The sequence below is a fragment of the Haliotis asinina genome, chromosome 8 (genome assembly GCF_037392515.1).
Source record: "Haliotis asinina isolate JCU_RB_2024 chromosome 8, JCU_Hal_asi_v2, whole genome shotgun sequence".
Lineage (NCBI taxonomy): Eukaryota > Metazoa > Mollusca > Gastropoda > Lepetellida > Haliotidae > Haliotis > Haliotis asinina.
This window is the reverse complement of record NC_090287.1, coordinates 21,515,575-21,530,304: the sequence shown is the minus strand read 5'-3', so window position 1 is coordinate 21,530,304 and position 14,730 is coordinate 21,515,575. Positions and strand designations below refer to the sequence as shown.

Sequence of the window (14,730 nt, the reverse complement as noted above, 5' to 3'; positions counted from 1 at the left end):
ACTAGTTGCTGGGGTTACTATGCTTTATGCCAAGAAGTCGATTCCTCGGCCTTCAGCAGTCTGTCAGTGTGCTGGTTCATGTGGACGATGGCCCACTTCTTCATCCATGGTCCTTGGATGGTCAGGTCGAACTCCTCCTCCTCAGCAACCTGCCACAGCAATAAAACATGCTTAACTATGTGATGAATAATATCTAGTGATTTCATGAGTGAGTGAGTGAGTGAGTGAGTGAGTGAGTGAGTGAGTTAGTGAGAGGGTGAGTGGGTGGGTGGGGCTTATTGACACTTGTTTCGGTATTCAAGTTACACCATAGAGTATGAGTGAGTAAGTGAGTTTAGTTTTAATCCACACTCAGCAATCTTCCCGCCATATGGTGGCGGTCTATAAACAATGTAGGAAAAAAGTCACAGAAAAATATGTCAGAGGAAAAAGTCATAGATTATGGTATGAAAAAATGTCACAGGAAAAAAGTCATAAAACTAAAAAAAGTCAGTACTGATAATATATTCATTAAAGAAGTCATAACAATATTATCATCAATAGCACTACATAAATGTCTCAATAATTGAACCAATCTTATAAAATTAATGTCATTAATTCAAGTATAATACGTGACATCACAGCATGAACAGATCACAACACTTTCATCTGCAAGAGTGCTAGATCAATGTTAATAACTAATATGTTCATTTCTCCTGATTTGATAAGATCCAGTTGCTTACAACATAACACTGAAAGGAACAATTAAATAGTATTAATGAAATAGTATAAAGAAAGTAAATGGAGAACAGGGCGTTGTTACAACTTTTTGTTCTTGAATCAGTTTTTACTTACGATGAAAATGAAACAGTATATGTAAAATACAGTATAAACACCATGTGTTTACTAGCATTTGTGACATGAATAGTATTCATAAAATATAGTTTAAACAAAGTAAAAAACTGGAGAAAAGGGTATTTTTTATGAGGACTTTTTCCCCCATGACTCTTTCTCCTGTGACTTTTTCTTCCCTGTCTCTTTTTTCCATGACTTTTTCCGATCACCATTTGAACATGTATAGGTTCAACGTCTTATGACCACAATCTTTACAGCTAGTAGTTTATAGAAAATCCGCATTTTTAAACTTACCGGATTTATTTTCGAAACTCTTGCTATAGCTTTCTCGTGCCTGTCTACCTCGTCAAACGGATCCCAGTTGATCACATGACCAGGGTCATCCAATGACCTCATGAGAATGCTGTCCTTGATGCCATAGAAACCAGCAGGTTTGGCTGGTCGCTGCCATTTCAGATCTAAACTCCATCGGATGTCTTGGGACAGATTCGGAAGACTAGAAAAAGAATGAGTGAGGGAATGGTTCAGAGAGTGATTGAGTTTAGTTTTGCATCGATTTTAGCAATATCCCGCTAATATCACTGTGGAGTACACCAGCAATGGGTTTCACACATTGTAATTATGTGAGAAATCGAAGACAGGCTTTCAGCACGACGAACGAACAGATGTCTTGGGACAGATTCCAAAGATTAAAAATAAAGGAAGTGGTTGAGTGAGTGAGTTTAGTTTTATGCCGCTTTTAGAAATATTCCATCAATCTCATGGAACAGATCAGCAGAAATGGACTTCACACATTGTACTTATGTGGGGAACCTGGTCCTCGGCATGACAAGCAAACACTTTAACCACCAGGCTACCCCATCGCCCCTCATCCTTTTCACATCCTCATGGGACCCAGTGAATCATTTTCATATTTTATCTTGTCTATAAATCTGGAAAGTGACATTCAGCAAAGATATATTTGTGATGAAGAGTTTTTACCTGTACACTCAGGACTATTGATATTTTCCATTGTATATCCTGCCCTGGACTGCCCTACACCCTACCTTAACCCCTACCCTACTTTACACCCTAAACTTCCTTAAACCCTTGCCTACTTTAAACGCTCCCCTGCACCCTGCCCTGCCCCGTGGTTATCACTACTGCATGTAGGAGCAACTTGAGTATGTTAAATCTTCAATTCATATGATGTAAATACGAACAGTGTGCCTGTAAACTGTGAAGGAAACTGTTGACAGTAAGCACTAGTTGTTCTCATTGCCAAGTATAAAATGCTGGAATCTAAGCAGAGTTATATAAGTTGTGAGGCCACTTTGACCAAAAACAAACCTCCTGTGTGGAATCAAGTTGTTGAACAGAAGAAAACCTCCATAGGGAACTGGGCAGGTCAGTATGTCCTTCTTAAGATCAACACCTGGGTCAACAGAGTGAATAAGTGAGAGAGTGAGTTGACTTTTACATCGCTTTTAGCAATATTCCAGCAATTTCATGGTGGGGAACACCAGAAAATGGGCTCACACATTGTACCCATGTGGGCAATCGGACCCAGGTCTTTGATGTGACAAGCAAACGCTTTGATGACTAGGCTACCCAACTCCCAAGGTCAAGAGAGGCAAGACACTATCAATATAACCAGGCATTCTCAAACACTGTGTTCATATGGTCACAGTTACAGCAAGCTGGTCAATCTGACTTAGTGAAGGAGGTTAGTTTTATGCCGCTTTTAGTAACATTATAGCAATATCATGGTGGGGCACACCAGAAATAGGGTTCACACATTGTACCCATGTGGGCAATCGAACCCAGGTCTTTGATGTGACAAGCAAACGCTTTGATGACGAGACTACCCCACTGTCCAACAGGTTCTGAAACTTCGAAGCCTTGGTAAGCAAACATTCATTGTTTTGTGAACAAGGAAAATATTATCTGAAACCCCACTCTGTTGAACAGGACTATTTTATGTAACTTGCATACATATAGTTACTTGCAACAGTATAATTGCATAGATGCAAATATTTACCTCCAAAACATCCTATCTCTTTATTATTTGTTAATTCTCTGATAAAATGACTCACTAACTATTGACTATATTTTATGTGAATGAAAAAACACATTTGTAATAGGAAGAAGACAAACATGCCAGTGACTGACATCATCGCATGTATTTTAATACAAGTTAGGATACAGTGACAGTGAGTGAGTTTAGTTTCACGCCGCTTCTTGCAATATTCCATTAACATCACTTTGAGGTACACCAGAAATGGGCTTCACACATTGTACTCATGTGGGGAATCGAACCCTGCTCTTCAGCGTGACAAGCGAAAGCTTTAACCACTAGGCTACCCCCACCGCCCCTGGAAACTGTCACAAACATCAACTGAGTCAGGTCACCCAGTGGTGTCCTCGTATGACAAGTATTGATGTAGATAAAAATTTCTCATCTTCTTCCCTATACTCTGTGCTTATCCTCAAGACATAGTATGACAAGAAGAGACACTTTACTGTAGTAATGACTAAATGATTACCCAGAGATTTCGCCATTTCCTCTTCCTCCAGCATGACGTACCACGTGCCACCACAGCAACACTGATGAGTGGCAATCTTCCCACTGCGATGACCCCCAACTGCAACCTGCACAAAGAAACTGTGAGATTTCAATGAGGAATAATAATAATGACTCTATTTCATGCACCGCAGCAATCCTGTTGAATCATGACAGATCCCACTTTATTTTACACTTGGGTGATGCATCAGAAATGTATTCTGACACCTCCCATCCTCCTACAGAATAAACAGAAAGTGAAGCAGTAAAAAAACAAAACAAAACAAAAAAAACACTAAAAAACAAAGCAGCATCACCTTGACACAACCATCTCATTCTGCCTGGTACCCAGTCAACAGATACAAACAGTTACCTGACTAAAGGTAACATGTGTTCTGGTGTAAGGCAAGAGTCACGGCAAGCCTACTGAACCCTGTCTCCAGCTTCACTCTTCAAAAATCAAAATTACAAATACCCAAGACTAACATATATTCTCGCAAACTTATTTCAATATCAGAATCAGAAGTGTAGTCATAGAGAGTGGTACATGATTCATTAGTTTAATCCCCAGTGAATGTTCAAATAACCCAAATTCGTGCTTCAAACAGCGTTAGTTTGTATTGGACTACCATTGTGTGATATTGTTATGAGTATTTTCTGTGTATTTTGTTATTAATTCAGTAATAATTAGTATTGGGTCACAGTGTTTGGTGTTTTCAATATTAAATGATAGTTCACATTTCGTTTTAATAGATGGTCAACACTTTTAGGATTCTGGTTTTCAGGAATTTATCTGCTCTTAGTTTTCTCTGTGTTTACTTCAGGGAGACTTATTTGAGGGCATTATACAGTGTTGACGATTGTCGTATGTGCCCAAACTTTTGGGAAATGACTGTATATATATAAAAAGGCTGGTTGCCGTGTTGAGAGCGACACACTCATTCATATTAACTGGAGAATATACATCACCGCCAACGCTTGATCATCAAAACCCGTCAACGCCTGAATCTATGTTATCTGCTGTCAGACCGATCGTTGTGTTTACATTCTGCATAGTTGATTCTCTCTCGTACTAAGACTTTGGTGATTTTGCTATATTGTATTTTGTGACCCACTGCCTTAGATTTTGTCTCACTTGTATTGAATTTGTAATCAGCATTGTGAAATTGACTTGTGACTTTGTATACTGTGCTCTCATTGCATAATAATACAATTTAAACGTTTATGACTTGTCTTTGTTCTGTTTTGCTGGTTCACAGGGGATTTCTTGCATAGTTTGTCGCGGTAAATTCTTAACCGTAACAAAGTTCATGTCTTGATACTCTGTAAATTTAAGAGGCGACTATGCTTGTCGTAAGAGGCAACTAACGGGATCGGGTGGTCAGACTCGCTGACTTGGTTGACACACGTCATCGGTTCCCAATTGTGCAGATCGATGCTCATGTTGTTGATAACTGGATTGTCTGGTCCAGACTTGATTATTTAAACCACCGCCATATAGCTGGAATATTGCTGAGTGCGGCCTAAACTAAACTCACTCACTCACTGTAAATTTAAGCAAGGAAGGTGTAAGGAATGACAACTGAAAATGAGTTTGAGGCAGACAGAAACCCCTTCATATCAGTGGTACCTGCAAACAGCCATTTTCTTCCGTGGCGTCAAGCAACGGGATCCAAGCTGTGGGCTGGAGGACCTCATAGGAATCGTTGTCCAGGTATGCACAATCTACAGGCATCAACAACAGTTAATAGTCAACCTGTTTAACACACTCCATATAAAGGATATTCAGAACATGTTGGTGAGAGGATCTCATAGGACTCATTGTCCAGGTATGCACAGTCTACAGGAATTGATTACAATCAGTACGGTCAACCTGTTTAATGCAGAAACTCATTACATAGGAAATTAAGGACTTGTTAAGAATACTTCGCAGGAGTGATTGTCCAGATATGCAGGGAGCAACAATAATCAATAGTCACCCTGCTTAATAGACACTCCTTGCATAACAAATTAAGGACTTGCTGGTGATAGGACCTCATAGGCCTCATTTAAATGTCCAGGTATGCACAATATACAGGAATCAACAACAATCAAATGCCATCCTGTTGAAAACAGACACTCCTTACATTGGAAATTAAGGACTTCTAGGTGAGAGGACCTCACTGGAGTGATTGTTAAGGTATACACAACCTGTTTCTCTTGAGAAACTCTATGTAACTACAGTATGCTACCCCACCGCCCTTACACTGAGAGATTCCTGCTAAACATCCCTTTCACTCATACTGTTGTTTGATACAGAATGCTCTTTAAATACCTTGGTGCCAAGGAACCGTTGTAGCCTCATTCTTCGGTGTCTTCGAGCGCAGATTCCACACAGGATGGCCCGCAATGTCAGGGCCAATCAGCTGTTCTATCACATTGAGCAAGCGCTCATTAGACCACAGGTTTCGAAATGCCTGTCATGAAAAACAATGCAAACCATAAAAGACCTACTGGTTATTGAAATCTTCCAGATATACATTCAAAATTCTGCTTTCCTTCCCCAGAAAATAATCACCACAAGGATTAAATTTTCTTTTCTTAACATCGTTTTGGTTTTTTTTTTTCATTTTTCTGTCACACTCGGCGATATTCCATCAAGATGACGACAACCTGTAAATTATCAAGTCTGGACATGGGAATCCAGTGATTGACATCAAGAGCATCAATCTATGTGACTAGACTACGTACAATTATGAACCAAGTGAGCTACCCTGACCACCTGAGCTCCTTAGTCAGATCTACACAGGCTTCCTGTGAGGTGCGTGGAACATATCTTACATTACTCTGGCTTAAACATCTTTTGTTGTGAATCAGCATCGAGGATTATCGAGTGCACTACACCTCCATGCAATTCACATAAATACTTTGCACCCATTTGTTACCATAGCTTCCGCTTGAACATGATAGAACTGGTACTCAAGCACAATATGCCAATCAATACTCAATAGATAGTTTCTAAAGTTTAATTTGATATTACCTTTTTTCAGAATAAATATGATTAGCCTTTAGTGCCCATCAATAATCACTGATGAAAGCAAGATCAAACAACTGACCAATTATACGATCCACATTACACAATAATGTGTGAAGCCCATTTTCTGGTGTCCCCTGCCGTGATATAGCTGGAATATTGCTAAAAGCGGCGTAAAACCTAACTCACTCATTCTCTCATTAGACAATAATAAAAGAAACTGTTCAACTGATTTTACAGTCATGAGAACATGACATAAAATCATACTCTAAGTTCAAGTCTCAAACAAGGCTTTTGTGGAGAATGTGTGTAAGGACTACATGACAATAATGGAACATGCGACGAGCATGGAGGGACACTTGCTATGCTCATTGATAGTGAACATGAATATCTGTGTTAGAATAAATCTTCAGCAACCAAAGGTGATAAGGTTTTCAGGCACACTGACTTGCTTGACACATGTCATCTATCCCAGTTGCGCAGATTGATGTTCATGCTGTTGATCACTAAATTATATGATCCAGACTCAATTATTTGCAGACCACCCTCATACAGCTGGAATATTCGTGAGTTCATCATTAAAAGAAAATAAATCAAATTGTGGTGCCTACAACTGATGGCCATTATCTCCTAGTGTGTGAGCTAATGTTCATGAACATGTTTTCATGAGCATGTTTCCATACCTGAGGCAGCTTGCCCACCTTGAGCAGGAGGATGTTTGCACCTGGGAAATCCTTCTCCAACTGGGTCAGTCTTTGAAAGAATCCAAGATCCTTGTACGTATCTACCAGCAGAACAAGATCAAATACAGCACAGGATGGAAAACAACACAGGTTGAACACAGCACTGGATGAAAACAACAAATGTTGAGGACAACACAGGCTGAACACAGCACGAGGTGAAAACACAGACTAAACACAGCATAGGATGAAAGTAGCACAGGATGAAAGCATCATAGTATTAACACAGCACAGGATGAAAACAACAATTTGTGAAAACAACACAAGGTGAAAACTGCACAGGCTGAATACAACATAGCATCACCACACTGGGTGAAAAAAACAGATGGTGAAAACAGGCTGAGCACAGCACAGGGTGAAAATGACAACAGCTGGATACAGCTCAGGGTGAAAACAACACAGGATGAAAACAATAGTGGGTGAAAACACAAGATGGAAACAACACAGGATGAGCACAGCATAGGTTGAAAACTGTTTTGGACTGAAGACAGGTGTGAGAGAACTGATTGCAACAGTGGGTTAGTTATGTTTTGGCTGTAATGCTCAGCCCCCATAACCCTCCTTGATAGTAAGCCATGTTTTACGCCACTGTTACGTTATAAGCAATATTACAGCAATATTGCACAGGGATGCCATGAATAGGCTTCATTCATATTGGGAACTGGAAACTTGGCCATGACATGTGGACACTCTAACTGCTAGGCTGACTATCGGACTGCTCCATTTGATCAGCACGGAGTGTATATAACATCAACAGCACATGGTGAATAGAACATTGAATCAATACAGTGTAGAGTAACTACAGAATGCAGAGAAGACAGACTTAGTGCAGCATCAGATAAATGCTACTCAAGGGGGTAACAGTATAAAGATAAATAAATAAACATAACATCAAATTGGACAGGTACCAAATGAATTCTATAAAAGTGTGAGTGAGTATAGTTTTACACCACTTTTAGCAGTATTGCAGCTGTATCACAGCAGGGGACACCAGAAATGGGCATCACACATTGTACCCATGTTGTGAATTGAACCTGGGTCTTCAATGTGACAAGGAAATGCTTTAACCACTAGACTACCAAGCCACCCCTCTTAGGAGAGACAAAACATCACCATTAACACATTTTACATTGATGCCTTGGCAAAAATAAACCAAATGATAGCAAAGTCTGCATCAGGAACATATGACTGTCAACAGAAGGACATCTACAAACAATTCATGGTTTTTATCAGTGTTATTTCCTCGCTTACTCAGGGCAACCTACCTGTGATTTTTCCCGCCTTGAAGAGCTTCTGAGCAAGATCTTCTACAAGCAGCTCTATAGCAGTACGGCACGGATCTATCTCCTCTCGTGTGAAGAAATCCTCAACTATGACATATCCCTAAGACCGAAAAAGGAATTCAAGGTACTCAATGGCTCGAGACAAGCAAAGGGCAATTTTTTAGCTTTCTTGAACTCATTAGTTTCAATCATGCTGGTGACAACATTCATGGAAGTTGTAATGGCTGAGAGGGTTAGACGGCTGACTTCACATGCTGGCCACTAGGTGCATGATGCATGATGGTATGGGTTTGAATCTCAGATGGGTACCCAATATGGGTACTAGAATCTACTTTACTGAGAATGCATTACATAGCATATGTAACATTCACGGTGTTGTAGTCTCAAGATAACAGAAAACAGCATCCCAAAGTAAGGCTGATGGACTACTATGACGCATTCCATTTCCCTCCTATTGCATCATTGCAGCATTAGATATACAAGAAACAGCCCTTAAATGATCTTCTCACACAAGCTGTATACATCTGTAAAAAATGTTGGTTGGTTTGTTGTTTAAAAAGGTTCAATACCATGGTTTGTATGCGATGAGGTGTAACAGTAGGAGCACATATTAAAGTTACATAGTTATTTCCCTTTATCTTGCTTCCAAACATACTACGTGATATTGCCCTTTATCAATTTCAATTTGTGTACTGGAAATAATGTTGATAACATTATGGGAACATATTTTTTTTATTTTGGAAAAGAAATCTTGCATGAATTTACCATAACAAACATTTATTGTATAAAAAAATCTTAATATATTGTTTTCTCTGATAAATCATGTTTTTAATTCCTGTTTTTTTATTAGTTAAGGTTAATTAATGTGTTAAATCCTACATATTGCAAAACTGATTTTCCTGCTTTACAGCATATCAATACTGAAACATTTTTATTAAAGAAATACATACAGAATAATAGAAGTATATAATTTACATTTAAGAGAACTTTTATTGACATATTATTTGTTTAAAGACAGTGCCACAAGGGGACACCACTTCTCAAACAAATGCCATGATGACCAGCTATTTTTGTTTCATAATTAGATTCATGACACAATTTTCTACTAAATGACACCAAATATAGCAATCTTTAACATTTTGATATTTGGTATGCAAGCTCCTTAATGCTGCACTCAGCATTATTACAGCTATATGACAGTGGTCTTTAAATAATCAAGTCTGGGTTAGTCAATCAAGTGATCAACAGCATGAGCATTGCTCAACTCCCTTGGGATGCAATAACCAATGACAATGAGTTACATGTGTCAACCATATGAGCGAGCCTGACCACCCGATCCTGTTAGAGGTATGCTTGTATCTATTGAGACATGTTCAGGTCACCATGACAAATATCATTTCAAATTTGGAGGACTGTCATGAAATACTGATGAAATTGCTTTTGTGGGTGCATAATATGTTTCTATCAATAATGTTATAATATCTTAAAAGTGACAAGCGAACCTCTAACACATTTACATAACTGATTTGATTTTAAGAAAGCAAACCTTTTCAAAGAACTGTTTTATCATTTTTTCCGAGAGTTGACCCGGTTTCTTCTGTTCTGGCTGTTTGGGCATTGTGTTAAATACCTCTGGGAAGGGTGTATCGACCTGTCCCGGGTAACGGACTGGTTCCACTTCATTCTCTGATGACATACTGTCACAGTATGTCATCTGGAAAAGATCATAGATCAAATATTTGAATCAATAGACGAGAAATAAACTTACACAACTTGCACATCACAGTAGACACACATGTGCCCTTAATATTGAGGCCAAATTCTAAGGCTGTATCTGAGAGTTGTGTGTCTTAAAAAAACATAAGGGTCCAGATTCTGCCAAACTGTCCAATGCCAGCTGAGGTTCTGCTGCTAAGATTTCTTCTGTTCTGGCTGTTTGGGCATTGTATTAAATACCTCCGGGAAGGGTGTATCGACCTGTCCCAGGTAACGGACTGGTTCCACTTCATTCTCTGATGACATACTGTCACAGTATGTCATCTGGAAAAGATCAAAGATCAAATATTTGAATCAATAGACGAGAAATAAACTTACACAACTTGCACATCACAGTAGACACACATGTGCCCTTAATATTGAGGCCAAATTCTAAGGCTGTATCTGAGAGTTGTGTGTCTTAAAAAAAACATAAGGGTCCAGATTCTGCCAAACTGTCCAATGCCAGCTGAGGTTCTGCTGCCAAGATTAAAACCCTGAAAATGCCAGGCCAATTTTCTCTCTTGTTTTATAGATCTGCCAGTCACAAAGAAATGCGAACTTACAAAAACTTCCTTTTAGATTGTTCTTTTCCCATATACACTTCATAAAATGACAAAAGTAAAATACTTATTGTATATAGAAGGAATATTACTTTGACTGACGATTCTTTTTTCCCTACTGCCTTTAGGTTTTCTGAGGACAAAAATTTGTAAAAGATAAAATAAAATTGATCTGGCCTTAGTTTAGGCACCATGTATCAGACACACCAGACCACAAATGCACGTATCACACTGAGGATGCAACTCATTTTTCTTAACCTGTCAAAATACCCAGATTCAGAAAGATGACTCTGTACTTCAACATGTTTAACCTGTGTTCAAAATAGCTGTCCAACTGAACACCCATGACAGGCAAACTTTGAGTAGGCCCCAGCCGGGCATGGAAAACTTGAAAACTACCAGACAAACCGACTGGTAGGTTATTTTTTAGCAACAATAATGTACATTTGCTCTATTGTGACCGCCAACAGTAATTGTGATTTTAAACAATTGTTTTTTTCCATAACATAGTATAAAAGATGACAATATACATTAATTTTCTCCATTCCTGGCTTCTCTTTAGCATGTTTAGTTAGATGTATAACAAAACAAGCCAAGCAAGTTAATTAAAATGTTGCATATGATAAAAGAATACTTTTTTTCACAATGTTGATATGACTGGCTGCTTGACAGTTGGGTTGATAGGTCTTAAAAGTTATCAGCTGTGTCATCTTGTGCAGATTTTAGGGGAGTTTCAAACACTTCCAATATTTCATGGCAAAATTTCAGGTATTATTTTACAACAATGGTCATCTTTGAGTCAGTTGAAACCTAATTGTCTAAAGTTTAATGCTCAAGCAATGTCAATTCATACAGTAAAGATAACTGCACTATAATATTTTTCTACCTTACTTCAGTATACTTGTTTCATATAGTCCATCTGTGATTGTGAAACTGTACAATATATTCAGAATTATCCAGTACTGTCAGCAGGTGTCAGCTCATTACCCAAAAGGGTACATACCAACGAAGGATAAAAATTTATCATGCACAGGAGATATTGCTTGTGTGAGATTTGTACATAACTAACCAGTGACAAGGAATGACAGATTATCTTTCCTGAGGCATATTATATTAATCATTAACATAATTATGTGTATGTTACTCAACTGCAAATAAAACTCTTTAAAGAGTACACTGATGCTTTTGAGAATTAAGTGAACTGTTCAGTCTCCTTGGCTGGGATCTGCTAGGAGACTTTTCATTTTTAAGTACAGTAGATATTTGGAGTAAGGGTGAGTAGAGTGATATCTGTGTCACCTCAGACTATATATGGTCTCTGATGTCACCTTCACTGTCTCTTACAATATATATTAGATCAAATCGTACGCTAAACGGCATACTCTCCACTTGATTTAATATACTACTGCGGAGAGGTATTACAGATACAAAATACAATACCCAGTCGATGCTCGTGGAACTGCTCGTAGATCTATAGGGTGTATGTAAGCCGAGCGCCCATGCACTGTGCCTCTCACCGTGATCATGTGTGATCCTCGACTGAGGCTTAGTCCCTGAATATAATTTTGATGGGAACAAACTAAACAAACAAATTTTCAATTGAAAAGGTGACAGCAGAGACCATATAATAGATCTATTATATGGTCTCTGGTGACAGGAGGAGATCAGAGATTCAAAACCCGGGGAAATTTAGCCTTGCTTCATTTAATGTTTTAGCACTGGAGAGAATGGCTTGGCAGTGGGCAAAATAATGTGGTTCTGGGACTGTGAGGCAGACTTATGTGATCCCTACCTGCTTATGATTCTTATCCCAAGGCGGGCCAAATCATATATTACCCCACGCTGATTACCAGCAATGACAACGCTATAGTCAGATTAACAGTGTCCCAGATACTATTCAGGTAGTAGGTGTCTGATGACAGGAATGCATAAACTTAATCTCAGTATTATTCGTTACTTTCCTACACCGAGTCTACTAAATAACGTACAGGGGCAGCAGAAGGTAGCGTCTGCAGTCTCCTACCCAGAGTTCCATGCGGCCAGCAGTCTACTCTTGTCCTACTAGGCCATCGCTGCGCTCGAACGCCGACCTCCCAAAAAACAGACCTGTTAACCCCCGCTGGATGCCGAGGGTTTTTAATCAGGCTCACTTTTACGTAAGGTTTGAAAAGTGAACGTTGTGCGAGAATTGCGCTTGCGTGGTCCTGGATCTGCGTACAGCTATAAAATTACACAGAAATGTGGAATATTTAATTTCCTATTCGTTGGTATAAACATAAGTGCTACTACCTCAGCAGTTTGAGAAATAAACACTGTTAAATGTTATCCAAGATTTTGTTATGCGTTACAGAGCAGTGAATTGCTCCGCTTTTCATCGTGCACTGACAAAAGCACTGACGGTGCTAAGATTTTTTTAAATTTGTCATCTGCACGGAAAGTGTGAGCGAAGAAAATACAGCCTGTCGTCTGAACGACATAAGTGTATATGAAATGGATTTATGTGCTGATGCACAACGTTATATGACCAACATTAAGAAGGGTCCGCAATAAATGGCAAAAATGGATTTTCGTCTATAGACCAAAGACGTGAATATACGTCTTTGTATAGATCTAGATGACGTGGATACGGACAGTGTATTGTCGTTATGTTTAGTTCACAGTGAACCAAACTATTCCAATACATATTAAGTTCCCCAATGTGAGCGGACATCTTTTGGTAGTTTCACAATTTATAAGAAAAGATGTCTATGTACTACATCAGAAATCAGTAATAGCGATTTGGATGGCCCTATCCGATACATAATTTAGTTCTTGGATTCCCATATTCTCCTCTTTGTGTAGATGTATTTTGATTAATTTTTGCAATATTAACGCAGTAACAGACATATCTTCAAATGTATTGAAAAGTGCAAAAAGTGTAAAAATAGAGTGCAACATTTTAGTTGACGTCATGGCATGTTTTGTGCATTTTATGGCGTTGGAAAAAGGCGACACTGGTTTGCTGATTAGTTTATATCTCACCTAATTTCCACTGAATGTGTAAAATGCCTCGGCTTCTATGTCAGCATTCAACACACTTTAGACAAAAGATAAAATGAATGGTTTTACCATTGAAATAGTGTCCTGAATATATCAACAATTAGACGTTTTTACTCGTGTCTTATTGTGACCAATTAAAATCAATTAAGGCTCGTCAGTCAGGCGGTAACTAATTTGCTACTGGATCAGTTAGGCGCTGAGAAAACAGAGTTGTGCTTATAAGGCTCAATTAAATTGCTTTTTATTAACCTGTTCATATGAAACTTCAATGTTAGTCCCGACGTACTGAATATTGTACATCACGGGAACTAATGCACATGTGGCAGTGATGACTACCTGTGATCTTTTAACATTTGTGCTTGGGACTCACTCATATAACACACTTCCCATCCTATGTTCTTCCCCTACCTTGTTTGCATTTTGCATAACTGGCCTCCACACCATTTACTGTATTCTGTACCCCATCATTACAGTGTTATTTTAGCGTATCACCGGCCTCCTCATGTTGTTTTTACAGTGTCATTGTATTCTTTACCCCATCATTACCATGATATACATAGGGGAAAAAGTTAAGAAAATAGATAAAATGTGGTGCTAGTACTAAGCAACTGAAATATCACTGAATATATATACAAGAACAGTCTTTGGGCAGTATTTGACCTAAATCTTCATGGAAAGCGCGCATTACTACTGAACACACCATGCACGTGAAGCTGAAGACCCATGATCTTGCCTAACCATTTCACTATTCAGTGGGTTGTTCTGAGATGGTTTATCATTTCTCTCAACAATGGCTCGTAGGAGGATACCAGAAGCACAACGATGGCAAATTATCGGTCTCCGTGCAGCAGGAATGTCCTTCAAAGCAATCTCTAGGCAGACTGGCTACCATTACACAGTAATAAGCAGATTAATTCGAAAACATGCTCAAACCAATGAAGTCAAGGACCGTCCAGGCTCT

General features: G+C 38.8%; 1 protein-coding gene across 1 annotated transcript; it reads right to left on the bottom strand.

Moving 5' to 3' along the window:
• On the bottom strand, positions 1 to 10,123 carry LOC137294039 (probable alpha-ketoglutarate-dependent hypophosphite dioxygenase). The gene is made up of 9 exons (XM_067824963.1): positions 9,959 to 10,123; positions 8,395 to 8,512; positions 7,073 to 7,173; positions 5,691 to 5,832; positions 5,007 to 5,101; positions 3,360 to 3,465; positions 2,164 to 2,248; positions 1,129 to 1,330; positions 1 to 149 (listed from the first exon to the last, which is right to left on the bottom strand). Exons 1-9 carry the CDS (start codon positions 10,106 to 10,108, stop codon positions 18 to 20), a joined length of 1,131 nt encoding a protein of 376 aa, XP_067681064.1. The 5' UTR covers positions 10,109 to 10,123; the 3' UTR covers positions 1 to 17.
• Positions 10,124 to 14,730: the final 4,607 nt, after the last annotated feature.